The sequence below is a fragment of the Agelaius tricolor genome, unplaced genomic scaffold, assembly GCF_023055355.1.
Source record: "Agelaius tricolor isolate 1412-34295 unplaced genomic scaffold, bAgeTri1.0.p SCAF_9, whole genome shotgun sequence".
Lineage (NCBI taxonomy): Eukaryota > Metazoa > Chordata > Aves > Passeriformes > Icteridae > Agelaius > Agelaius tricolor.
In genome coordinates, this window is record NW_027269269.1 from 23,922,501 (window position 1) to 23,948,930 (window position 26,430).

A 26,430-nucleotide genomic window follows, 5' to 3' on the forward strand; every position below is an offset into this window, starting at 1 on the left:
TATTTAGGGGTGGGAAATCTCATCTTTTAGAACAGGAAAGGTTTGAGAGTGATGGTCATCAAAGCTTTTGAGAGCAGCCATCCTGGCAGGGCTGGCAGCTGGGTGGCTGATGCTCTTGTGGATGCCAGACAGAAAACCAGCAGGGAAAGGGCAAATTTTCCTTTCAATTCTTTTTTTCCTTTGAAACTTGACCAAAATATATGGAATCTGTAGACATTCTCCTTTTTTACCCCCTAAGCAAAAGCAGTGTTTTCAGATACGCCCAAAAAAATCTGCTGACACTTCTGAGAGTAGCCCTTGGCTTTTAGAATTAGGTGGGTTTTAAATCCTCATGAGCGATGTGACCTGTAAAACATTATTGTTCATTTTATACAATTTGTCAGTCAGATTTGTTATCCAAGGAGCAACTGTCTGAGCAAGTTGCAGAGTTTATTTCCTCTGCTGCTGCTCTTTATATAAAAGGTTGCTTTGTGGATAGTGTATTTTTGCGTTGTGCAACTCTTATTTTAAATAGCAAAGAGATATCAAGTTTTGTTCATAATACCTGATGATAGTTTCTCTGTTCCACACATTCTCAAACAGCAGTTACCTTTCTCTTTTACCTCCTTACCTGACTTTCTGGAGTGCATTTTTGTGATTTCCATTCTTCTAACAGAATGAAAATGTACACAGATACCAGATATTTCTTCATCAAGCAGCAAGGTAGAGTGCCAGCATTATGTGATCATTTGTTGCCTGATGGTGACAGTGCAGTCTGATGAGATGAGGTGATAACATTACGCTAAGCTGTGTGGAGGGATTTGTCATGGGGCCAAAATAGTGCCACTACAGGTTTCATGTAGATGAGCCTGAGCCCAGCACAGGGGAGCCACTCCTGCCTTCTGCCATCTCCCCTTCTCTCAGCAGAGCAAAGAGATGCCCAGAACTGGGTGGAAGCAGAAAACAATGGGATTTCTTGCAGACACTTTGCAATTTTCATATATAGCTAGAAGACAATGGCTTTCTCACACTTGGTGCTAATTGAAAAGAAAGCATTAATGCCATATTGTCAGGCTTATTCCCTCAAGACATTTCTGAAATCCTTTCAAAATGTACCCACCCCTTCAAAGAGAAGTGCAATTGTTTGTTATTTCTCGTAAAGCTAATTTGCATCCATAAATAACATTGTGCAGATTCTGGGAATGAGAAACACAGCTTGGTGAAGGTAAACCACAGGGGGTATGCCTTTCAGATACTTCCAAGTTAGATTTAAACTAAGTCTGTCCTCCATGTGGAAATATTGAGATGAGGAAGCACCACCTAAAGCCACACGGTTTTGTTTGCAGGGAGAGCAGGACATGCTCAGCAGTAACTGGCTGATCTTTTAAGCTTGTCAGAGGACTGCTGTTTATGACTTGTAAAATGCAGTCTGTGCTACTTGTCTGATCCTGAATGATATGCGGTGAACTGCAATCCCTGAATGTGTTTGGTGGTACTGTTTTATATAAACCTAATGAAAGTTAATTCTCTACCCCACCAAAATACTGCGAAGTTTGAGAGAGATGCTTTAATTTTGTGAAAAACTCTTCTAAGATGCGGACAAATTTCTGACACTGGGCTTGGAGCATGAACTGAATTGCCCACAAGAGACCACTGATGTTGGAGTAAAGGCCACAAAGGTGATTAAGGCACTGGAGCATCTGTCATATGAGGAGAGATTGCAAGAGCTGGAGCCTGAAGCAGAGAAGGCTTGGCTGGGGATGAGGGATCTCGTCAGTGTGTGTAAAAGCCTTGTGGTGTGAGGGAATGAAGAGACAACCAGGCTCTTCTTAGTGTTGCCCACTGGCTGGGCAAGTGGCAGCAGCACACAGTACAACACATTTTTTACTCTGGACAGTGGTCAAAGACTGGAGAAGGACTTCCCTCTCCTGGGTGCAAAAGTTTTGTTGTCTTGCTCTCCACACTATATTAATTTACTAGTTACATAGATTGACTTCAGTTGTCTCAGTGTCTGATAGGTTATACTTCAGTCCTAATTCCATATGAAGCATATCTAAACAGTTTGCCTTTTTTTTTTTCTCCTGTATAGGTTCTGGGAACGCCTACAAGGGAGCAAATTAGAGAAATGAATCCAAACTATACTGAATTCAAATTTCCTCAGATTAAGGCACATCCATGGACTAAGGTGAGTCTATATGATCTGAATAATAAAGACGTGGGCTGAAAGTAAAAATTCAAGTTGTTCAGTTTGTTCGGTGATTTGGTGGCTTTCAGTCTAAACTGGGTGCCTTTAACTAAGCTGGGGACCTGAAAACTTTTTATGTAGCTGAGGAGAAGGAGATACTGAAGCAGTACATTGTACTATCTGTTGGTCTGGGGGTTGCCTATAGGTGGGTTGTTTTTTGTTTTGTTTTTTTGATCATGGTGTGTGTGTTAGTAGCAGATTGCAATATTCTATATACTATCATGGTATCAGCTGATATGTGCAAAAGTCACATAGAAATGAGGAAAGTGTTCCAATATGTATGTGGCACTTTTGTAGTGCTGTTAAATAGTGTGATGAGGGCTGAGAGTCACTTTCTTAAATGCTTCTCTCATAGATAATATTCTGTTTGTACTTCTGTAGGTGTACTGTTGAGTGGAGATGTTTTTTCTTGGAGTTACTTCTTAAGATTTCTTGTTATCTAGCTTTCATAGGGAGACACCAATGCAGTACACACAGGCAATAAATACTATGACCTCCATGACCAAAGAGGAAACTGCTAGCAATGAAATAAATACATTGCTGCACAATTAATTGTTCTTCCACATATCAAGCAATGATGAGTATTTGACTTCAGACAGAGTAGCAATCACTTAGTCAAACTCTTGGGTGTGGAATAAGTTAATACTGAGTCTCAAACAATTGAAGCCTGGGTAGTTAACATTTCCTCTGGCTGCTTGAGAAACGTCTGTTATAGTCACAGGGTATTTCCATCCTGTCTCAGCACTCAGGTTTCCTTCTCCTAAGAAAGTAATATCTGTGTGTGGAAGAGTTGCATGCATAGCTAAGCACATGTCCAGGGAAGATTCTTTTCAAATACTCTATAGCAGTAGAAACATTGAATAAACTAATTAGAGGTAATTGATAGCAGGCCATATATCAGACAGGTACATGGCAGGGCAGTACTATACATCACTGTTCTTGTGATAGATTCTCCAATGGTTTATATACCTTTTCCCCACTAATCCATGGTTTGTGTTTACAGCTCAGAGTTACTTTCTGTGTGTTGGTTAAGTGATGTATAATAGTATGGGAGGTTAGTAAATCCAGCAAGGCTCTTTAATACCTTAGGTGACTGAGGGAAAAAATTAGAGCAGATGAAGTCCCTGGGAGTGATTTCTTCAGTTGTGAATTGTATCCTGGCAAAAGTCACATGAATAAGCCCAAAAACCTTGTAGCACTGAGTATTAGGTTTGCATCTGGATTCTTGCATTGAAGGCATTCAGATTAGGGGAGGTTAAATTAATGTACAGTGGAGTAGAAGTGCAGAGCTGTACTATAGGACATGGAGTTGAGTTGCATAGTTAGTTGAAATGCTTATCTTAGCTTGAACAGTCCTATAAATCATCTGTATGCACTTGATGGTCGCTTAGAACACAGCTTTTAGCAAATGGAAGCCTCACGAAAGGACTGAACTTCCTTCTATTTATAAAGAATGGGGTTTTTTTTTGTGGTAGTAGAGGATCACAGATGAAATTAAGAAGTGAGATAAGCTTGCCAGAAGATCAAATTTGCATTCTCCATTAGGTCACAATTAGTTTTGGAGAGTTGTGCTTGCAGTGTAGCTTCTCATTCTCAAATCATTCTGTGTACAGCCCTTCCTGATGTCAGCTGGGTGTAGAATAGCATTTAAACCAGTTTATTGCAATTGGGTTACATGAGACTTCATTTGTGAGATCTGTACTTATTATACAAAGGCTAAATTTAAAAAATGGATTACCCAGCATGATGCTGGGATACTTATCTTCTTTATCTTCTCGGTGTATTACTTCTCAAGATCCTTTCCTTTCAACAATTTGAGCATGTTGAGCCATGATAGATTTAAGTAGTAGTATTACATAGAATTGGTTCTTCTTACCCAGTTGTATTGATATAATGTCTGACAACATGTCAGTGGGCATAGGCAATCCTCTCAGAGCTTCTCTATCTTAGACTTGAATAGTGACAGAAACCTCGTCAGAGCTTTGGCTTTGCAAAAACAGGAGTGTCTGAAGAAGTGAAAGTGATAATGTTGTTGGTTGTTTTTGTTCTTTTGTTACAACTGTTTATGTAACTAGACTGCTGCAGCTAGTTGCCAACAGGACTTGAACTTGTAGCTTCAGAAGCACAAATCTTTGCCATCTAAGCTGAAGAATTATTGAAGATGACAATAGGCAGAAGGTGGCTATTTTTGTTGAGTAGTTATGACCAGAGGACTCGGCAGACAGAAGGATTTTTTTGTATGTGTGAAATTACTTCCAGGCAGCTACTTTCAGCATGTTTGAAAGAGAACTACTGAGAATATGGTCAGTCCCTGCTGTAAGCTCTTAGACACAAGACCATTCTCCTTGTTTTGTACTGTGTAATAGAACATGGGTATTTGTCAAAGTTGGCTTTGTAGGCCCTGCCTGGAGTTAGTTTCATGCATTCAAGGTGCCCAGTGCATGTTTCTATGCAGTCCTGAACTGGTTGTTTTCAGTGTCTATACAAAAATAAGGTCTTGTTTTCAGGGGACCGCCTTGGTCTGCAAAAGTGTGCATAGATGGCAATTAAGAATTTTCTTTGGAAGCTGTAGTATCTGTAGGTTTTACCTCAAATTCTGTGGTGCTGACTTGAATAAGATGTATCTGGTTCTGGTCTGCTCTCAGGCATTTCTGGGAGGCACAGATACATTGCTTTCCTACTCAGTATTGCTGTGAGGTTGTGTAATCTGCTTACACTTGCTGTTATCTACTTGTGAAGAAGAATGGTGGCTGGTGCTATAGTGGAATGTAAAATATTCTGGGTTTTTTAAAGAGATAGAGAAATTGTTTAACTCTGAAGACAGACAAATCTATGAAGGAATATTATTTTTCAGATTCAGTACATTTTGGGCTAAAATTGGAATTTTGAGCACAAGTTTTACAGATGTTTGAATCTGAACTTCATAGATGAATCTCAGGCTTTTTAGTAGAAATGGATTGGTATTATCCTAACACAGTATTGATACCTTCCTTTTTCAATTATGAGAGAAGTCTAACACTCTAAAAAGTACTTTCCTATGCTGCAGCAATAGTATGAGTTTGCACTGCAAACTGTTCTCAGACTGATTTTTCAATTTGTTGATAATTTGAGATTGAAGTAAATTTGTATCTTAAGAGTTGGACTCTCCCCTTATAAAACTTAGAGGCCTCTCTCTTGTCTCCACTATAGTTTTGTGTTGGCCAAGCATGTGTGTGTTTTTATATCAGTTTACATACATGAGGCACCAAATGATGGAAGTTCAACATGTCCTTGGCTAGCCAAAGAAAAGAGAATCTGGACCTTCCAGGAATCTCTCAAACCATTCTTCAGAAACAGGGCTTCCCTCTTCTTTTCCTCTGTCACCTATCCCTACAACCCCAGCCTCAATAGGAGGAATCTAATATATTTCAGATTATATTTAGCAGGGGGGTCCTTTTCAGAATACCAGTGTGTTTAATAACTTAAATGTTCTTTTCATCCAAACCTCCCTTTATTTTCACTTTGTATAGACTATTTTGTATTCATGGAGGTGCACCTACAGCCTTCTGCTTTGGTCTGTGAAGTAAGTGGCATCCTGTTAAAAGAGAAGCAGTGTTTTGTGTTAAAAGAGAAGCAGTGTTTTGCAGGGGTGTGAATATGGCTGACTTAAAACAGTCAGAAAATAATAGGTAGGCTTTTAAGCACACAGTCATGTCTTCAGGTATATCTTGGGTTGGAAAACCAGTCCATTTTTTCCAATGATGTCAGCTCATAAAATAAAAGTTACTGCCCTTTCTGGAGATTTGCTGCTATTGTTTTTACTGGGTCATATTTTTGCTTCTGTGTCTTTGAGCCACCTCGATCCCTTGAGCCTTCTTTCTTCTCAGAAGTGCAGTCTGATCTGTGCTACTATACTAATCTTTATACTTGTTTCTGTTCTTCTGACTAAGCTTCATCTACACCATATAACTCTGTGACTGGAAAACCAAAGAGGAAATCCAGGATCAAGTGCAAGACTGTAAATCACAGGGCTGTTGAAGTTCAGCTCTGGTGATTAGTTTTCTACGGATCTTTTGGCCCTTTTGGAAGGGGGCAGGGACAGTGGGACAGCAAACAAAAGGTCTAAAGGCATTCTTCATAAGCTGGTGGTAGATTGGTGTTACTTACCGTGGCCCCATTACAGCTGCCCTTTATCCTGGCATTACTCAGATGCTACCTTTAGGTCTCAGATCCCTGCAGGAATGAAAAACAAAGGCAGTGATGTGATGACTTCCAGAAATATATAAAATGTCCAACTGTGACAACCTTTCCTCTTGCATCTAGGCAGTAAAGAATCTTATTAAGATTGTAGTAAATGTAATAGAATTATGTAGTTTAGGCCCTTTCTGTGTAGGGAAAATTACTCTCTTGGATTTTTTCTTTTCTCCACCCAAGGATACTGCCACATGTTTGCAAATATAATGTCAGGATAATGAAAGATATGTATGCATATATATGCCCATGTTTCATGATGGCAGAACAATACAAGTTGTAACAGTAAAGGCAGTTTACTTAATCATAACCTCTGCCTTGTCTCCATTGTATAGACATGGAAACAGTTTCTTCTGCAGGCTGCTCTTAAAAATGGAAAGTGAGTTTCTTCAGTCTGCTGTGGTTTGGTTGCCTTTGTTTCTCCTGTTCTGAAAGTAGTTGCATGATTTTTCAAACATGCAGGCATTTTTAAAATATACTTTTGGTAAGATAAATTCAAGTGTACTCAAGAGAATGGCTTTATTCGCCATCCCCAAATCTATACTTAGCTGGTGTGTGAGTAATAATTTCCAAGTAAGTGTTGAGTTGGAAAAACACAGGAGTCATTTGCCTGACAGGGGAAGAGACAGGGAGAAATCTGTCATGTTTAGATTACTTTTGAGCATGTCTGCCCCTCTCTTGTGCAGTCTTGTGGATAAATACATGAGGACTTTTCTTTACATTACTTTGCCTTCACAATAAACTTGTGGGAGATTTGGGTGGGATCCCTCCCAACTTTGTAAGCACTTCCTTTCTGTTTTAGGGGCTTTTTCATTGTTTGTACTGTTCAGGGTGGGTTTGGTTTTTTTTTGTCTGTTCTTTTAAGCCAAATGGTTATAGCATAGGAAAACAGCACCTAAGATGAGACTTCAGACTCCAGCTCATCCCTTCTGGCACTTCTCCAAAACTATTGGCCAGTTCCGGCTGCAGCTGAAGTTGAGCAGAACCACAGTTGGTTGTGTTAAAGAGTAGCTTCGGATAGTGACTTTGGAATTCATATTTCTGCCATATTATGAAGTAATTTCTGCTAATACTGTAAATTACTTGCCTAATATTTTAGTCTTGATATCCTCTTGTGAACATGTGTGTTCTGTATGTATGTTTTTCCAATACTAATCATGGAACCTTGAATGTTGAATAATTCTGTGCTTGTAGCAGACAGTCCTGTTGTCTTCCCCCACACTCTGGGACTGGAATGTAGACCCTGGTCTCTCTCATGAACATGTTTTTCCACCCTTCAGAATTGGTTTCATGTCTTCATCCTGTCCTACTCCTGCTCTCCTTGTTCTTGTCTAGTTTTTAAGCAGATTGTTTTGCTTGTAATGCTTCCAAAGTGACTGCTCATACTGTAGATTCAAGGAAGAATACCAAACAGTCAAATGGATAAACAGACAGCTCATTTTGTCACTTCTAATTATAACTGGTGACAAAAGAAAGAGAAAACTCTTTTGTCAGAAATCTTGTAAGTGGACTTGGATTTGGATTCAAGATGAAAATTCAAACTCTTCTTTCTGAGATGTAGTTTGCTCTTTTGTAGAGGAACAAAGATACAGTGAGGATGAGATGTTTCTTTGGTTGCACTTCCATAACTGGCATTAAGTTCATCATGGAGCGGGTCAGTTCTCCACCTCCCACCTGCATATTCCTGAAACGCATTATGTTTTGCAGGGTGGTAAAAACCTCTTGAACAACACGTGTTCAGGATTTGGATCAATTTCCTTTATCAGACTGACCATTCTGCCTAGACTGCAGATGTTGGGACAAGGGACCAGGGCAGACCTGCATGCCCAAAAGGGCAAAACTCTCATTTCCAGCATGAACTGGACTTGATTTATGCCTGTTGTGAAACTGTGCCCTGACCTTTTTCTAAAGAGTACAGCTCTGTTTTTTGCTTGATGTGTGATGACTTACAAGCAAAGAGTGAAAGCAGCTTTTCTGGAGACTAACTTAAAAGAAAAAAAAAAGTTTTTCTGGCAAGTTCTTATTTGCCAGCTCCTTTTGCACCAGCAATGATTTTTGACAGTGCAAATCTCCTATTTTACATGGCTGAGAAAAGAAGCCAGGTTTGCTGGGTGGTAAATTGCCCTGCCTCTGCTCAATTCGTATGCAGTAAAGAAAGTACTGCTTAACAGTAAATGAGTGAGCACTAATGCTACATTAAGAAAGGATTTCCATCAGTGACTATGGAAATCAAATGCTAAGTTTAACATGTCTTTTGCAATCTACCAGCTGTTTAGCCATGCCACTGCAACACATCTGTCTAGGCTATTCATAGCAGCTGTCCCAGCAAGGTTGAGAGCACTGAGGTACATTTTTGGGGATTCTCTTTCAAGAGAAGGAGAGCTGTTTTGTTCCTCTTAGCTTTGTTGCTTTCCTTTGGAGCTCAATAGAAGCAGAGCACATGCACTGGGTAATAAATACAAGCTCGTTCTGTCTCCACAGGGTCCTCAATGGAAGGAGCCCAGTAAAAAGTGTGTGGTCTCAACAAGAAGTAGCTTTGAAGACAGGTTCCTGGTCCTGTTCCCAGTTCTGTGTTGGCTCATTTGTAAGCCACGTAACCCTTCTGTCTTTACTTCATTTTCCCCTGCCTAAGTGCTATCAGACAGGAATTCTTGACTAATCAGGCATTTACTATTTCTGAGGTGCTTTAAAAAAAATAGAGGGATTTAATTGGAGAAAGAAGTTGGGGGGCTTATATATATTTTTAAAATATCTCCCAACACCAGTTCCTCTTTTGTGGACATCTTTTAACCTCTGTTTTTTATCACATGAGTTTTACACACCTCAAAATAGCCAAATGGCATATATCAGAAATCCCATGCTGAAATTCTCAGGCATTTGGAACAAGACTAATCCCAAGAGCTTCAGGTGCTGCCTTGGGGTTTTTTGGGTTTTTTTGTGCCAGGTAGAGCTCAGTGCATACATTGCTGTCTTGCGTGTGTCTCTTCCCTCTTCTTTTGTTTGTGAATGTGTTGTGTTTCTCATGAGCCTTACTGTGTTAAACTTGGGTGATCAAAATGCTGCTTCATAGTAATTGTATTGTATGATAGCATTTTTTAAAAGTTGATTTGAGGGTTGTGTTCTACATTGATGACTTGGCTTGTAAACAGTACAAGCTTTTGGTTGAAGGGAGGAGCTTTCTCTCTTACCTAATGTTCGTGTGCGATAAAAAATGTGCTTACAAGCTGAAAGGATGTGCACAGACTGTCAGCCTTGAATCGGTGGTGTGGGTGGTTCTTGGCAAAGCGTGTGAGTCTGAAGCTTGTGAGGAAATTTTTAACCATGGTGTCACAAACTTGATGTGTTAGCAACAGATGTCATTTTCCTAAGCCTGTGCTCTCTTAGGTAGCACAGCATGCAGGCAGTGTTCACAATCTGCATGCAAGACACACGGTGGTTGATGGCATGAAATCATGTCTTTTAATACACACTGGCTAGAAGAGCACCTTGGTGTCACATTGTGAAGCTTTGGCTTTGAGGCTTAATTACACCAAGACGATGGAGCTCGTGTTGTGCATGGGAAGTTTGTTTGAGGAATGTCAATGAATTGAAAGTCAGAGCAACCATTCTGTTAAAACAATACTTAGCTCTTGCCCCATGTGGTTTTATTTGAGAGTGGAATGCTGATGTGAGTGAAGTGAAATAGGAGAATTCTGTGCTTTCCATCCTTTTTGTTTCGTCTTTCCATATGTGCTGAAAAATAAAATTCAGAAGGGGTGTAAACTCCACTGCACTGATAGGAACTATTTCCAATTAGTAAGATAAAATGTGACTGCTCTGCTAGTGCGCAAAGCCTTCATCTGAATTGAAGTCTCTTGGGGATGAGGGCTGTGTAATGAACTAGGGACACTTAAGCCTGAAATGTTGAAGAAGGTGGTAGTTCCAGAAAAATTAAGGGGGGAGTAACATAAAAAAAATTTGCATTGATAGCAGTTCAGCTTAAGAAGGAGAGAGGAGTGTGTCAGGCCTTGCTGGCTCACTCTTATGGTCTGTCGGTATTGGAGCATCACCAGCATGCCTGAACAAAGAAACAACTCGCACTGGTCCCTCAGCTTTTTGGTGAGGTATAGATTTATTGGCATCTGAAGCGGGGAGGGAAAAACCAACAAAAGCACCAAAAGCTGTGGCTTTGGATGAGTCAGCATTTCCATTTGACATGATCATCCAGAGATTTTTGTAACTCATCCAAAAAAACCCCAAAGAAAAAACAGCAACCTGGGTCTCAGCCTGAAATTCATTTGCTTTGCAGAAACAAGAAGTTTTGAGTTATTCAAGTGCAAATTTTTCTTGAAGAATATTGTATGTAAAGCCTTTTTTTTGCATTTGTTTATCTCCAAAACAGGTTCATTTTTTAAAATGAAAACTTGAGCCTTCGGTCCCTCCTGTGGACAAATAGCCTTACACAAGGTCTTGTTTCATTTTAGAAAAATGAATTGCTGCGCCGGTGGGGTAGTATTTGATTGCTTTAAAAGTTCCTGTCAGTGTTTTATTTTTGGTTTTGATTTTGTTTGTGGACTTGCTGTGCCTTTTGCCCGGCCGTATTTAGTCTGCATACTAAATGTTAGTCTACCCAAACACTTTGTGCACTTAGCTTTTATTCCTTTTTTTTTTCCTTTCTCTTTTTTCTTTCCTTTTTTTTTTCTTTTCTTTTTTTTTTTTTTTGCTTTCACCCAAATGTATTTTAGACCGAGACAGACTTTGCTCCGATGGGCCGGATTTTAGTCCGTGCACTAAATTTTAGTCCGCAGACTAAAAATAATCCGCGGATTATTTACTAAATTGATTCCCTCACTGAGAACTACAGAGACTTTAAACTCCTGCTGAGACGTACGTGCAAGGGGCTTCACGGCTCACAAGTCCCACTGTCTGTCCATCCTCCCGCCCCTTCCCACCACGGAGCATCAGCCCAGCATTGCCTTGGCGTCGGTGCCCCGTGGCAGGGAAGTGCTGGCGTAGCCATTGCCGTGGGCGGCAGCTGCTCGTGTAGTTCTCGGTGGGTGAATTGGGCAGCTTTCCCAGGGGAACTTTGCTGAATGGGAAGAGCTAAAAGACCATAGAGGGCTTTGCTTTTATTTCTTAGGGTGTTATTCAAAAGGGAGGCGGGAGGGGACAAAATTGAGGAGAAAAAAATTTCTTAAGTAACGGGTGCGACGGGTATGAGGGGGAATAAACCCACAGTAGAGAGAAATTTAGTCCATACCCGCACTCCTGAGGTGGTACGTCCAGTTCCTGAAGAATCCTAAAGAGATAATGCCAGCAAACAAAATCCAGTGGAGGGGGAAGTCAATCCAAAATGGAGAATAATCCGCGGCGGCCTGAGGTACTCGTAGTGCACACAAATTAAAAAGATCCAAATTTAAAGTATAGATCTCAGATTTTTACCTCATCTTCAGCACAAATTACAAATTGCTAGGGATTTGGGGTTTTTTGAGAAAAACCCAAAACCGTCCAAAAGTTTACATTGTGTGTCTGGGACAGATTTACAAGTGGGATGCATCTTTGGAGACATACTAATCTGGCCACTTGGTTCTGTGGACATTTATATCCAGGACCGAGGACTGAAAATTCCTTATTATGGCAATTTCAATTACCCTTTTAGTTCAAGTTAGAGTTTTGATTTCAATTTTTTTTATTTTTTTAGTAAATGCACTGGCATTGGAACATAAATTTCATATAGAAATGTTTCTATACTATGCCTCACCATTGCACAATCGATTTTTTGGCATACACTGTGGTGAATTTGGACTTGCTGCTATGGAGACTGATGTTTAAAGTTTCTAATTGTATAAACATTTACTATGTCCCCCACACTATGGATTTCTTATAATATTGGCTATATTTTTCCTTGCTGGACTATTCTCTTTTGGATTGACTCCCCCTGTTTGGATTATTTCACTGCATTATCATCTTTAGGACTCGTCAGGAACAGGACATTTCACCTCAGGAGTACGGGTATGTACTTAAATATTTTTTCAAATTACTAGGCCTAGCCTTGAAAAAAAAGGAGACAAATGCTAGAAGTGGAATAATTGAGTTTAAGCTACATCATTTAGCCAGGCAAATGTAACGCAAGCTGATAGAGATGAGATGAGATGGGCACACACCCATAACTTGCTTCATGTTAGTCACCACTTGTTGCAGGGGAAGGCTATGTGAGCCCTCCTAATGTATATTTTTCCCCCCCTTCCTGGTTTGAAGCAGTTAGGGCAGACTTTGGGAACTGCCTACCCCAAATGATTAATTCCAGATCCAAAAGCAGGCTGAGTAGTTGGGTTTAGGAAACATGTTAGGGTTTCAAGGACTTGAAAATGAAGAGTTTGGGTGGACAAGCAAGTACTCCTTTTACATATGTCAGATTTGTGACTGTCTGCCTACTAATTTTCTCAATATAAGGGCTTGTCATCTTTGCCTTAAGGAAATAAAATTGTTTTCTTTTTAAAATCTCTATAGTGGCTTATATGTGAGCTGTACTGAGGAGAAAAACACAGTTAAGAGTGAAGTACTAAAGTTTCAAGCTGTGATAAATCAAGCTTGTTAAAATATTACTGTGAAGGTGCATGAGGGAGACCTCAGTAATTTTACCTCTCGTTAAATACAGAACAACTTCACTTCTGTGGGTTTACCTCAAGACATACACATTTGTGCTACTTACCGTGTGGAGGTGGGGGGAAGCCAGAAGGCTTTTTTTTTTTTTTTAAACTGGAGACAGTCTTGGATTTTGTTCTGGTCAGGCTGTGACTTGGGAGTAATAATTGCATCCTCTGTGTGCTGTGGTCACAAGCTCTGCAGGCTGCGGGCACAAAGCAGCTTCTGCTCCCTTTTCAGTAGCACAGTGGTCAGTACAGGCTCTCTGCCAGCAGTGTTAAGCTAAAGCCTTTCTTTTTGTCATCATAGGCCTCGTGTGAAAACTTTTGCAGTTTGTTTTTCAATAACCTGGTACTAGGAATAAAGTCAGGTCTTCCTGTACATGGCTCCCTGACTTTGCTAGTCAGGATTCCTTGCCACTGTTAGCACAGGACACACTGCAGCAAACCCAGTGCTGCTGGCCCAGCTGGCTACCAGGGTCAGGAAATTTCAGCCCCTGCAGAACTTGGCTTTTGTGTTCGATTCTCATTCAAGAGAGCATATATGCCTGGTTTAAAACCTCCTAAAGAAGTGCCTGTGCAAGTTTTTCATCTGTGATTAACTAGCATGTCACGCACTGATTTTTTTTTTCTTTCTTTCTCTCCTTGGTGCTGTGTGGCTTGAGTTCACATTGCACTGGTGCAAAGGCATTTTGCATTATCTCAATTTTTACCAAAAAATGCTAGCATCAGATCTTAACACTTGTGCCCACCCTACTCCCTTTACCTTAGACTGCATTTTACCTGCAACATAGCAAGAGAAGTGCTTGAGGAGGCCATCCAGGTCATGTACATGATTAACTCCTATTTTGCTTATAATGGATTGAGAAAGGAGTATAAGAGAGTGTGGTTAGCAGTGGGTAGAACCATTCTTAGAGGCTGAAAACAAAGCGGCAGTGTAGAACTGCTTATTGTAATCACTCAAAGTGAAAATCTGTTAGACTAAAATAGTTGGTTTTCTTGACACAATTTTCAGATGTCCTTATAAATACCAAATGTGCAGGAATTATCCCTATAAACTTACGGGAGGAGTTTGCCAGAATAAGGTCACAGAAGAAGTAACTTGCAAATTGGAGCTAGACATTTCCTGCACCCCACCCGTGCTTTCCTTGTTGTTCTCCAAAGCTGAACAGCAGCCTCCATAGCAACAGTCTGACCTGCCTGCCTGCAAAAATCCATGTTAGAAAGACTTCCTTCGCTAGCCAGAAAAACCCCAACCCAAAACCGTAGCGGGGCTGTATTATAATTTTACATTCAGTGAATCCTGCTCATTTTGAACCTTCTTCCCCACCTTCACTCCACCCCATATGCATGGCTGGTAGCACCTGTGTGTGTTTGTCATGATTTTTTGAATGAGTTTCCCCTTCATTCTCAAAGTTGTTTTTCTGAGTGCGCTCTCATGAAGTCTCTTGCTGGCATTGCACCTTCACTCTAGTGCAAGGCGTTGCAATTAACCCTTTCTCAACCCCAGGAATGGATTTTTCCCACACTTACTGCAGGACTTTGATTAGCACAAACCGCAAGTTTGTTCCAGCTTGCTGGGCAATGAGAGGTTTAATTGCTCTGACTTGCTTCTGGTCAACAAAGAGACGAGACCCAGCCAGACAACGTGTTTCTCCTTGCTTGTTTTCTCGTTGTCCCTGCAGGTCTTCCGGCCCCGCACTCCCCCCGAAGCGATTGCGCTGTGCAGCCGCCTGCTGGAGTACACCCCCACGGCCCGCCTGACTCCCCTGGAGGCCTGCGCGCACTCGTTCTTCGATGAACTACGGGACCCAAACGTCAAGCTACCCAACGGGCGAGATAAACCTGCACTCTTCAATTTCACCACTCAAGGTAGCCTGAGAGCCTTGAAGGATCCCTTCTGTAGGAGGAAGTGGTGGGATAAATGTTGGTAGTAGTGCAGATGTTACTCCCTTGGAAGTAAAAAATCTCTGACTGGTACTAAGTTTATTAAGTAATCGGATAACCAGCTGTACTTTTCAAAAGAGGAGGAAAGGGTCTTGAAGTTACAGAATTTTCAGAGTCTTGGTTCTTCCAATTCAGTTTCGCTGAGGTCCTGAGGGTGGTCGTTACTGGATTGCATCAGGAAGGATTACATGCTTATAGCATGTGTCTGCAGAGTATGAATATGAATAGCTCAGACTCTGCAGCTGGGCTGATGGCTTTGTGTGAAATATCCAGTCAGTGGAGCATGCAGGTTAGAATATCATTTGGAGATGGACCTGCTTCTTCATACCTGAAACACCATAGCCAAGTAGTAATGCATATTAGGTTTGGCAGGGAGGTTGCTGCCCATTTTAATTCTGGATGCAAGATAAATACAGATGCTTTACTGTCCAGATTTTACATGCTGTACAGTTCATCTGGCATTACACTGACTCAGTCATTTAGAAACTGTAAAAATAAATGTACAACTAACTTTCTTATTTGAAGCCAGGCTGGTATCGGATTTTAAAACCATTCATCTATTTTTTTCTACAGAAGTCAGAAATGTAAAACTGATACCCCCCAGAATAGTTTTGCCTGCCAAGACAGAACATGTGAGAAGTATGGCATACAAATATGCTTGTAATTAATTTTGGAGCACTTTTTCTGTTGTTTTTTAAGTGATTAGCTGCCAACTTTCACCCTTTGAGCAAGAATAGTTCTGTATGCATTTTCTGTTGAAAGTTTAAAAAACACCTTTTGGCCCATTTAGCATCAATGTCATTTTTCAAACTCTTTAGTGCATGCCATGCCCTTCTGCCAAAATGTGAAACAACTCTCTCCTTCCACTTGTGGAGCCTTTTTATTAAAAAAAAAAAAAAGGCATTTATGAAGCATAAACACATTAAAGTGGTCAAGTAAATAGCTTGTGCTTCCAGGTCACTGTCCTCTGTACTGATTTGTACATCTGTTGTTAGAAATTTAGTAGTTATGTTACAAGTGCTACCTTTTAGTCATGGATTACCTTTTGTTTTGCCCTTCTAAGGCCATCTTCAGCAACTAAAATACTTTCAATCTCACTATCTTAAATACAGCTTTACCCCTGTTCTTTTTGAAAGTATTGATTAATTGTTTCATGATGACATTAAGATTGAACTTACCTACTACACAAAAACAAAGTTTTTAAAAAGAGTTGGAAAGCTCTATAGTGAGTCAATTCAAAATGTTTTTTCTTAGGGGAAAAACAGATATCTGTATTGGGAGTGTGTCCCTGGTTCCCCTCAGATAGTGTAGAAGCTGCTGGATAAGCTACCCTAATGCTCAAGCAAGTTTAAAGCTCCTCTTTTGCCATCCTACGGAGCTCATGTGCCCTCCCTCACAAAGCAATTCCTGGGAATGGTAAGAGAAAACAGTTCCTATGGAGCAATTTCCTTAAGATAAAAAAAGCAAATTTCTGTCATCTATGGGTGCTTGTTTTACCATCTGTAAGGGAAAGGCAGGACACAGGCTGATCATTAATACATTTCCAAACAAGCTTTGTTACAGGTGACCAGTCAAACTCAAAAAAAACCCAAATCAGAGTTATTACTGAATACTTCAGTACATTGCTTTGCAGAGTGATTGGAAGAACTTTGTAGTTAATAAATGTACAGCAGTCCTGACTATGAACTCAAGATATACAAGAAGCTTTTGCTCCTTCTGTTACTACTGTTCAGTCCTTGTTCTCTGGTCTTTACTGTGCAAGGTTCCATCAACTTGGCTGCTCTAGAGCAGAAATCCCAACTGGGAAACAGATTGTTACATGGATAATGAGTCGCGTTAAGTCATCTGTGGTAATTTAAAAAGTAATGAAAGACAATTTTGTTTTAAATAGCATTTGTTTTCAACAGGCAATATTAAGTTCTAGAAGTGTTTGATTTGGCTGTATCCAGTTGCCTGAAACCCATGAAGTAGGAGGTGACTGCAGAGGGCTTGAAGGCAAAACTGTTAGAAATGACAAGATAAATCTGACCATTAAGGCATTGGACTGATTTTCAAAAAGAAATTAAACATCATACCAAATCTGCTGACCTGAGCACTGATGCTACTCAGATAGAGTCTAGAAAAAGAGCAGTGAGGAGGTACATGGAAGATCAAGGTCATGGTCTTTGGCAGCCAGCTGTGGTTGTGGGGCTTGTGGGTGTTTATCTTAGAGATTAGATCTGTTGAAGAGACCATTGTCATTTGTAATGTCTTGCCTGTAAGTTTCTCCTAATTTGTTTAAATTAGCATTATATGCTAATTGGGTTTTGAAAAAGTTATTTCGGCTAAGGAAGTATCTCTATCAGCCACAGAGCTGCAATTCAGTTAGGCTTTTAGATCTGCAATATAAAAAGCATTTTTTCTCTTAGAAGCCACATTTTCAAATAGTCTGTGAAATGACTGCCATTTCCTAAACTACTTGTAACATATCAGCAATTGTGCTGCATCACAAAAGTTAATGTCACTCCATGTTGGCCACTGAAGACTGTAAAATTATTTCAGTGATTCAGCACTTAGGAGTGGTTATCATGGTTCTCAAAGATAAATTACTTTTTTATTGTAGGGGGAGTGCTTTGGGATTTTTGTTTGTTTATATTTTTAAGCACCCTACCCTGTGACCCTTATTTATTTTTTTTATTTAGAGAGATATATATGTATGTGTTTATGTGTATATATAATGGAAAGGTTGTTGTTGTGACCAAAAAAAAAACATGGTAGAAGAATAATTTTTCTAGGGAATTCTTGGAGTGTTGATATATCAAGTAAAATAATACTGAAAAAGAACACTGTGCTGTTTCCCAATACCAGGCATTTTCTTCTGTTTGGGGAATGAAGGTGATCTGGTCTTCTAGTAAAACTGGACATTTTCATTCCTGCTCCTTCTTGGAGATCTTAAGTGACTGCAAATGGTATGATTTGATCAGCAGAAAGCCAGAGATGTTCTCCCAGGTGATGTGGATGGGAGTTGGGTCTCATAAATGAATTGCGATAGCTGCTCTGTTCACATCATGATATTGGAAACTTCTGTGTGGGTTGCCTTGGCCACAATAGCTTCTTGCAGCTGTACTGGTTGTAATTAACCCAGCCTTGAGTTGCACATTTGGTTTCCATAACCAGGCTACAGTTGAACACCCTGCCCAAATACTGTGGAGGAAATCACTAAGGACAAACATTCTCAGTATTTTGTGGACTGCAGATAATCACAGGTCAAGCTTTCTCCTCAGTATTGCCATGTTTCATCCTTAGAGATGGAATAGGTGCAAAAATACATTATAGCAAAAATTCAAACAAGTTCTCAAGCAAAGCTGCTATTAATCTTCAACCAAAAGAGTCCACTTTGTTTATATCTCCTCTGAATTGGTCTGCTCCTCTTAAGTTCAAGACATTAAGAGTATGCTGAATTGAAGAAACTTCATATCAAGAAAGATAATGTGAGGTTTGAGAAGGGAACAGGATCAGTCTTCTACTCTTCATGAAAGCTCCTTAAGGTAGCTTCAGAGAAATGGTTGCACTTGCATTAAACACAACAAAAAGCGATTATTATTGCCATAATACAAAAGGAGGTGTTCTGACAACATAAGATGAAGGAGGAATGAGAAGGGGGTCAAAGTGCCCTTGCAAGGGTGGTGTTCTGTCTGATCACCTGGTTCTTGGGCTACAGCAGCACTGACAGTCTGTAGCTGCACCTCGAGGCACTGTGCAGCACCAGAAGGTAGCAAGTGTCATGGGGCTACCTTGTTTTAGTTCTGCTTTTGTTTGGATCACAGCCCCATATTGTTTTGAGTGATGAGCAGAAAATAATGCAGAGGTGATAGAAATTTTCAATGGAGCAGTGTAAAGAGTAGGTTCCCAGTAATAGCAGATTTGGAAAAAAAACACTAAGGGAGCAACATTTTCTAGCACAAAGCAGCTAATACCCATGGTAGTATTGAAGTATAGGTTTATAACTGGTGTTCCACTTTGACATGTAAGGATTCATGTTTCTTCAGTTTATTTTTCCATTTAAAATGGAAATTCACAAATTCTTCATAACATTATGAATATATGAATTCTGAATTACTTCTGCATGAATTGAGGATTTTGTATTTGTACAAGTGCTGTGAGTACTGAGGCTTTCTAAAAGGACTGGCTAGGTCTGCTTAGACCTGAATGCAGAGATAGAGTAGATAGGTTGCAGGTAGTGTAGCAACCTGCTTGCATTCATAAGAGCTGAAATACCATCTTAAAATGTGTAGTAATAAGAAGCTTGTAATCAGGGGAGTCTTCTGCCTCTTGCCCTCCCAGCAGTAATGAAACTTAATGTAACAGCAGAGAAAAAAAAATCATCAAGTGGAATGCTGCTCTCTGTAGGCCCCGAGTTTAAAGCTAGCATTAAAAAATAGCAATAGCCTCTTAAAAATGAGCCCAAATAATTTGAGACTTTCCAAAAGCGCCTTACTGAACCTATGCCACGATTTGGCTGGGCTTCTGTACAGCCTGTGCTATCTGGAGGTCTTGCGTAAAAAGCTGTCTGTTCTCCTGCTCTCAGCTCTCCTCCAGATGACCTCCTGGAGCTCCAAAAGTCATCAGTCTCCTTCCGTGAGGTGACTGTTCACATCCTTTTTACCGGATGTTGCTTTCTCAGGAGACAGCCAGTCACTCCTGTTTCTGAAACAAACAGGACCTGTCTTGTCTCGGCTCAGTCCCACCTTCTGTGCGGCACTAGATTCTCTTGAAAGGGTGCCAGAAAATTGTCATTTGTTGGCAATGTGTTGCCCTTAATCCTCCCACAGTCGTGGCTGTAAGATGCCTATTTCTCATTCTGATACACACTGAAGCTATATTAGATTTGGAGCCTAAAAGACATGACTATTTTTTCCCTGGTTAATGTCTTCAGACAGATTGCATCATTTTGTTGTCCATTTAAATTGCCCAGCTGACCAATTCCCTTTGCCTTTCCCTGTCCTTTTAAAGGATACGTTACCTCTTCTTGGCCTCGCTCAAGGAGACTGCTGTGAGAGATTGGTCTTGGGTTCCTGGGTCCTTGAGAAAAAATGATGCTTGAGTGAGCCAAAGAACTAATCCCTGAAGCTCTTGGAGCAACTGTTGCAGCTGCTTGCTTGCTGAACCAGTGCCCAAAGCAGCACCACTGTTATCAGCCTTCTCCCTGGGACTGATTGCAGGTGGGCTTGTGAAGAAGGGGATCCTTCTCCAGTGCTCAGAAGGAAACAGCATTATCAGGCCATTGACAAGGTACAGGCTTGGCTGGTTCTTTGCTCACTCCCAAGCCACTGTCTTTCTCTAGGAAATTACTCCTTTGCACCACTATCTGTAGTTTTGGCAGTCTTGCTCTGGAGACTGCCTTGCTAAGTATCGCTGTGGTTTCCTCTTGCTGGTTGGCAAAGAAGAAAATGTAACGTGAGCTTGGGCTGTAAGGGCACGTGTTTGACCTGAGGTGCCGTTACAGGGGGAAACCCTAGGAGCTGATCCTGCATGTGGAGCACTTTGTGGATGATGAGCTAACTGTTTGTTCCACCTCCCCTCCAGAACTGTCAAGTAACCCATCTCTGGCTTCGGTCCTCATCCCTGCTCATGCCCGGAACCAAGCAGCTGCTTCAACCCCTACAAATGCTACAGCGGCCTCAGGTGAGAAAGTGCAACTGCCTGCCTCCCTCCCTCCTCATCCTCCCTCCCGCTGCCCAGGCACCTTCCCTCTGCCGAGGCCCACGAGCCACCTCAGCCCACAAAGTGAACCGGGAGGAAGAGATTGGTTTAGTATCACCTGAACCTTGGTCTTGGTAGGTGGTCATTTGCGTGCTAGCTGTGGTCACCAGCCCAAATCTCAACCCAAGCCACTCAAACTTGCATTTGATTGCTTAATTTGTTGGTCCTTCTCACAATCGGTTTGCACCTAATTTCTGTGCTCTGAGCCATCCTGAAATTAACTCTGAGTTGGTGAATGAGTTGTGATGCCTAGAAAGAAAAGAAGCAGCTAGCTCAGAGCATGTGGCCTCCGTGTAGTGTGGGTGAAGAGGATTTTTCCCTGAGGGCATTGGCATCTAAAAGTCTAGTTAGGGAGTTCAGTCAGCGTGCTCACTGCCTCATCTTTGTAGTTGCAGTTGCTTCCTACTGAGTTTGCTTGTGTCATCTTCAGGCACAAGGCAGATATTTTTGGGTTTTGGCCAGCACGGAGTGAATTTTTTGTTTGCCTCCTGCTCTCTCTGGTTTCTGTCAGAAACCTTTTAAAAGCTCACTGTTGGCCTTTAGCCACTCCATATTGTATTCTGTTTCCAGTGAAAGTTTTAACACCTGGTAATACCAGTTGGGAGACTCCCAAAGAAACTCCCAGGTGCTGCAGGATGTGGCAGAGGTGATTCAGTACATGGCATTCTTCCTCTGAGTCAGCCCTGATTCAGCACACCAGAGGCTTTCTCGGGGCTTGGGCAACCAAAGGCAAGTCCTGCCTGCACATCAGCCCCAGCCCACAAGGGCTGTCAGCCCTTTTGCAGTGCAGGACACTTCCTTAGCGGAGGATAGCTGATGAGGAGAAGGCCTGCTTCAAAAGCTGCTCTTGAAATGTGCGGGAAAGCATTTGCTGGTTGGTGTGCTGGACAGTTACCTGATATTAGATGCACTTGGTCCAGCCAGTGCTGTACAGAGAGAATTTTCATACTCTGGGACAGATGCAGCCAGGTTTGAAAGATGAGATTTCTCTCTGAAATTGCAGTAGCAGTGGGTTAAAGGCACAACTTGTAACATTTATGTACTCTGAATTTAGGAGAAAGCAAAACTGCTATTTTCAAATTTACTGTTTGTTTCATACACTTGGCAGTATTTTGCAAATAGTCATGTTCTCTGTTTGCCTCTTATGTGCATCTGTTGCTCAACAAGAAGTGAGAAAACAGATAAAGTAGTAAAAGTGATTTAAAAGTATAAAATACAAACGTGGAAAATTATTTTAAGCCTTTCTGAAAAATATTGTTTCACCTAATATCCCTTTCATGCCTTTTAAGGAGTTCTTTCCACCAAGACCCAACTCTTGAGGAATTAATGGGGTTAAGAAATCTGTTTTCATTCAGCTTCCACTCAGCCCTTTTCAAGGGCTTGTATAGGGAGAAAATGCATTAGTCCAAGTCCTAAATGGGAAGTACTAAAAAAAAGCACAAAGCTAAAAAACCCCAACCCATCCGATATTATTGATGTCAACATTTTTAAAGCTTCTGTTTGCAAGCACTGCACTGAGTTGGGATATGTCCTCCTATTTGTGGTTTAAAACCAAAAATAATACCCTTGCTGATTAGAAAGAAATTGTGAAATTAAGTTTAGTATTGCACAGCTCTGGCTTTCAACAGTTGGTTATTTCTTACTGACATGGGTTTCTCACAGCAGGTGGTGGGAATTTCATCAGAGTTATGATGTTTAGCATTAGGTCCTGTTGAGGTTCTTTTAATCTGTTTTGCTTTGCATGCTGATGCCATGCTTACAAAGAGATTTTCATACAAGGAGTCCCTTCTTTCTCTCTACCCCCTGCACCTCCCAGAGCAGTAAATGTTAGGTTCCTCAGTAACTGCTAAAGCAGTGTGGGAACAAGTCTCCCAGCTAACCCAGGGCATCCCGATAGGCCAGGAGACTTCTCTGCAAAATGTTTGTGTGAGTAAGCAGTACAGGTTCAGAAACGGCTTTTCTGAGTGACGATGATGCAGCAAAATGTAGCTCTCAAAGCAATAAAGGGAAGAGCAAATATATCTGTAATTCGCATTACTAGTGCATAATGTGTGCCTCTCTCTGGCAAGCACTGTTAAACAGCCACATTTGTTGTCAATTTCCTCTTCTCTTGAGGCCAAGCTGTACTTGCTCTAGTAATGGAACCTGGCTTTGCAGTGGGAGTGTGTAGCCTTGCTGCTCTGGCATTAGTAAATTCTCCTAAACATTTATGAGAAGCACTCTGACATAGTGGCATGTCTAAAGCAAAGTGCAGGGAAAAAAAAGATGAGATTTATTGGCCCCAGCTTGAAATGATGCACTAGCTTTCTGTGAATTATGCTGGCCATTGATGAAAAATGCCAGTGCAGTTGTATTCCCAGGGATGGCTAGAGGAGGAAGAGGATGCTCTCATAACTGTGCAGCCACAGCATCTGAGGGGAGCCTGCAGACCAAGCTGAATGCAATGCATATCTGCTTGTGTGACTCTCTTTTTCTTCTGGATCAGCTAGCAGTAGTAGCTACCTCTCTGTTAGTCAGCATTAAGATGGGAAGAGCATAATTGCCATCTGCAGGGAAGTTGTGCCAGCAGGGATTCTGGGGTCATCGTCTTGGGCATCCCGCTGTGTTGATCCCATGTAATCCCAAATGCAATGGTGTGACTGAACTTTCAGCAACAAAACAGATTAGAGCTGGTGTTACCTGCCAGTGTCTCATAGTTGAAAAACACCACAGTGCTCCATGAAATAAGATTTAGTGCATTTGTGGTATTCACATTGAAGGAATTTTGAAAAACTTGAATTCCTTAACCAGGAGAAGATGGGCAAGCAATTCTCTGAGTTCTACAAGCTCAGAACAGGGATGAATCCATGACAAGAGAAGTAAAACTTGCACATTTTACCAGGCTTGCTCAGAGTCTGGACTTCTACATCCATAGGCAGGCACAATATAAAAGCCAGGCTATCCTCCTCCTTCCACTTGTCTCCTCAGTTGTCCTGTGAGGATTCCCAGGCTGGTGGTGGCTTTGTTCTTGTATCTTGGCAGATGAGCAGCACAGCCTGTCAGCATCACAAATGCACCCAGCTAATGCTGTCAGCAGTGCTAATGGGCTTTCTCAGTCTGAGCTGGCGTCTCTGTCGCTCTCTGAACTGTAGCCCTGTCTTTCCCTTTCAGGAGGTTTTTAAGGAGTGTCACGTACCCTCCAAGAAAGCTGAGGCACTCCTTAGAGGGAAAAGCTGAATTGGAAGAAGTTCTCTATTATGATGAGAGAAGTTTTTGCCCTCTATTTGAAAGAACTTTTGGAAGCAGCTAGCACTTAATGACACTTCTTTGCCTGCACAGGCGGAGGGGTCAGGCAGGGGTCCAGGACAAAGAGGCTGCCCTGACCTTGAGCTGGGCACTCGTCTGTCCTGTGCCACAAAGCTGCATGCTAGCTCCTAGCTGTGCTCCCCAGCAGGGCTTTGCTGTCCTCTGTCAGCATTGCTGAGGGCCTAGATTTCCTTCTCTTAGGCCCAAATACAGATTTTTCATGATGAGAAATGAATGTCCAGAGAATCTCATACTCCATTTGTGCTCTTTTTCTGGTGCTTCAGCAAAGCGATGCTGGAATAAGTGCCCCTTTGTTCCTCATGGCCTGTTGAAGCAGAGTCAACAAATGAGCTGAAATGTTAAAATACTGCATTTTCTTGCAGGCTAGGAGCCAGGGCAGCCTTGAGCTCGCTCTGCACTCCGTCTCAGCCTGGGGGGACTTCTGTATATATGTATACATTGTTGTAAGAAGCCCCAAGAAAATGTTCTTGGCCTGCATCACCTGATTTATTTTAACATGTGGCATATATATTTCTCAGGAACTCCCCTGTTATAGTGATGACAGAAAAGGAGCATATGTTACATGAAATAGTTCCATCCTCTCCTCTTTTTTTCTTATCTCTATGTAGTAGCAATGTAATGATAACAATTTCAGCTTCTACTGTCTTCGGGAAATTGAGATCAAAAGACATGTTTCATTTCAGCAAATGAAATACAAGCACTTTTTGTAGACATACAGAGAAATCCTCTGCCAACAGTCCAGACTCCAGCTGGACTGCTTGCATCAGGCACTGCCAGCAGATGTTGCATTACCTTCAGTTTATCCATACTTGAAAATTGATCTAGAACAGGCATAGTGAGAGTTTAAAGTGTAGAAACTATTATCTGGCTAGCTGGGTCACTTCTGTTTTCTGTGGTCATTTTTGGTCTGCATGCATGTGGGATTTGGGAATTGCTCCTTCAGGGAAATTCTCCATGTAGGAGGGCGTCTCTCTCCTGCAAGACCGGCTTCCCACGTAACAGTGGTACTGTCGGGATGCTGCCTTGGTGCTTTAATTGCATGAGGGTTTTTTTTTGTCATGGTGGTCATTCCTTTGTAAAGGAAGGGATGCAATCAATTCGGGGTGAGATGAAAGGGAATCAGAAACTCCCAGGGCAGTCATCTAGCATCCTCTGCCCACAGGACGATTTGTCTTTCTTCCCACACATTCCTTGCAGCATTTCCTTTTCAAATAGGCATCACCCTCTCTTCCCACTTGTCAGTTGTGTTTCTGGATGCTGCTGATTGTTTGATTTCCTATTTTTGTCACTGTTGTCAATGTTACTTAATTTGTGACTCAGCAAGTGCTGCCCATTTCTAGCCGGCATGTTGGCAGACTGGAGGGAAGGGATGCCATGCAGAGGGACCTTGGGAGGCTTGAGGGGGGGGGGGGGCTGTGTGAAACTCCCAGAGTTCAACAGGACCAAGACCTGCCCCTGGGTCAGGGCACCCCAGGCACAAACACAGGCCAGGCAAGGAGTGGATTGAGAGCAGCTGTGAGGAGGAGGATTTGGAGGTGTTGGTTGATGAGAGGTGGGACATGAGTTGACAACATGTGCTTCTAGCCCAGAAAGCCAGATGTATCCTGGGCTGCATCAAAAGCAGCTTGGGCAGCAGGTCAGGAGAGGTGATTCTGCCCCTCAACGCTAGTCTGTGACACCCACCTGAAGGGCTGTGCCTGGCTCTCTGGCCACCAGCATAAGGATGGGAACCTGCTGCAGCAAGTCCAGAGGAAGGTGATGAGATCATCAGGGCCTGGAGCACCTCTCTCTTGAGAGAGTTGTGACTGTTCAGCCCAGAGAAGAGAAGGCTCTGGGAAAACCATATAGCAAGCTTCCAGGACCTAAAGGGGGCCTACAAGAGAGCCAGAAAAGGTATTTTTACAAGGGCATGAAGTGTTAGGACATGGGGAAATGGGTTCACACTGAAACACAGGGTAGGTTTAGATTAGGAAGAAATTTTTTACTGTGAGACTGGTGAGGCACTCGCACAGGTTGCTCAGAAAAGCTATGGCTGCCCCTGGAACTGGCTGCCCCTGCTCTAGTGGGAGGTGTCCCTGGCCTTGGCCGGGAAGTTGGAACTGGATGTTCTTTAAGGTCCCTTCCAACCCAAAGCGGTCCATGCTTCAGTTTCTTGCCTTTGTTCGTGGCTGTGGTCAGGTAAGTGTGGCTGAAGAGGAGTGGGTTTTGCTCACAGGTGACTGCAGAGCATTGCCCAGCTCATCTGTGGTGGAGAAATGTTACTGCACACCCAGCACCCACTGGTGTGTTTTGCCATGTCTGGTATTCCTGCTAGACACGCAGCCCTTCAGGCTGAGGTCACCCAATCTGTTCTTTCTT

General features: G+C 41.9%; 1 protein-coding gene across 2 annotated transcripts in view; it reads left to right on the forward strand.

The window, feature by feature from the left end:
• Positions 1–26,430, forward strand: part of GSK3B (glycogen synthase kinase 3 beta) — a 150,128-nt gene that overhangs the window by 116,680 nt on the left and 7,018 nt on the right. Inside the window, exons 8-11 of one of the 2 annotated variants that reach the window (XM_071433279.1) lie at positions 2,069–2,164; positions 12,407–12,445; positions 14,763–14,949; positions 20,590–20,688. In XM_071433279.1, the coding sequence (XP_071289380.1) occupies positions 2,069–2,164; positions 12,407–12,445; positions 14,763–14,949; positions 20,590–20,688 (421 nt within the window). The remainder of the gene's footprint in view (positions 1–2,068; positions 2,165–12,406; positions 12,446–14,762; positions 14,950–20,589; positions 20,689–26,430) is intronic. The other variant, XM_071433280.1, reaches the window with a different exon arrangement.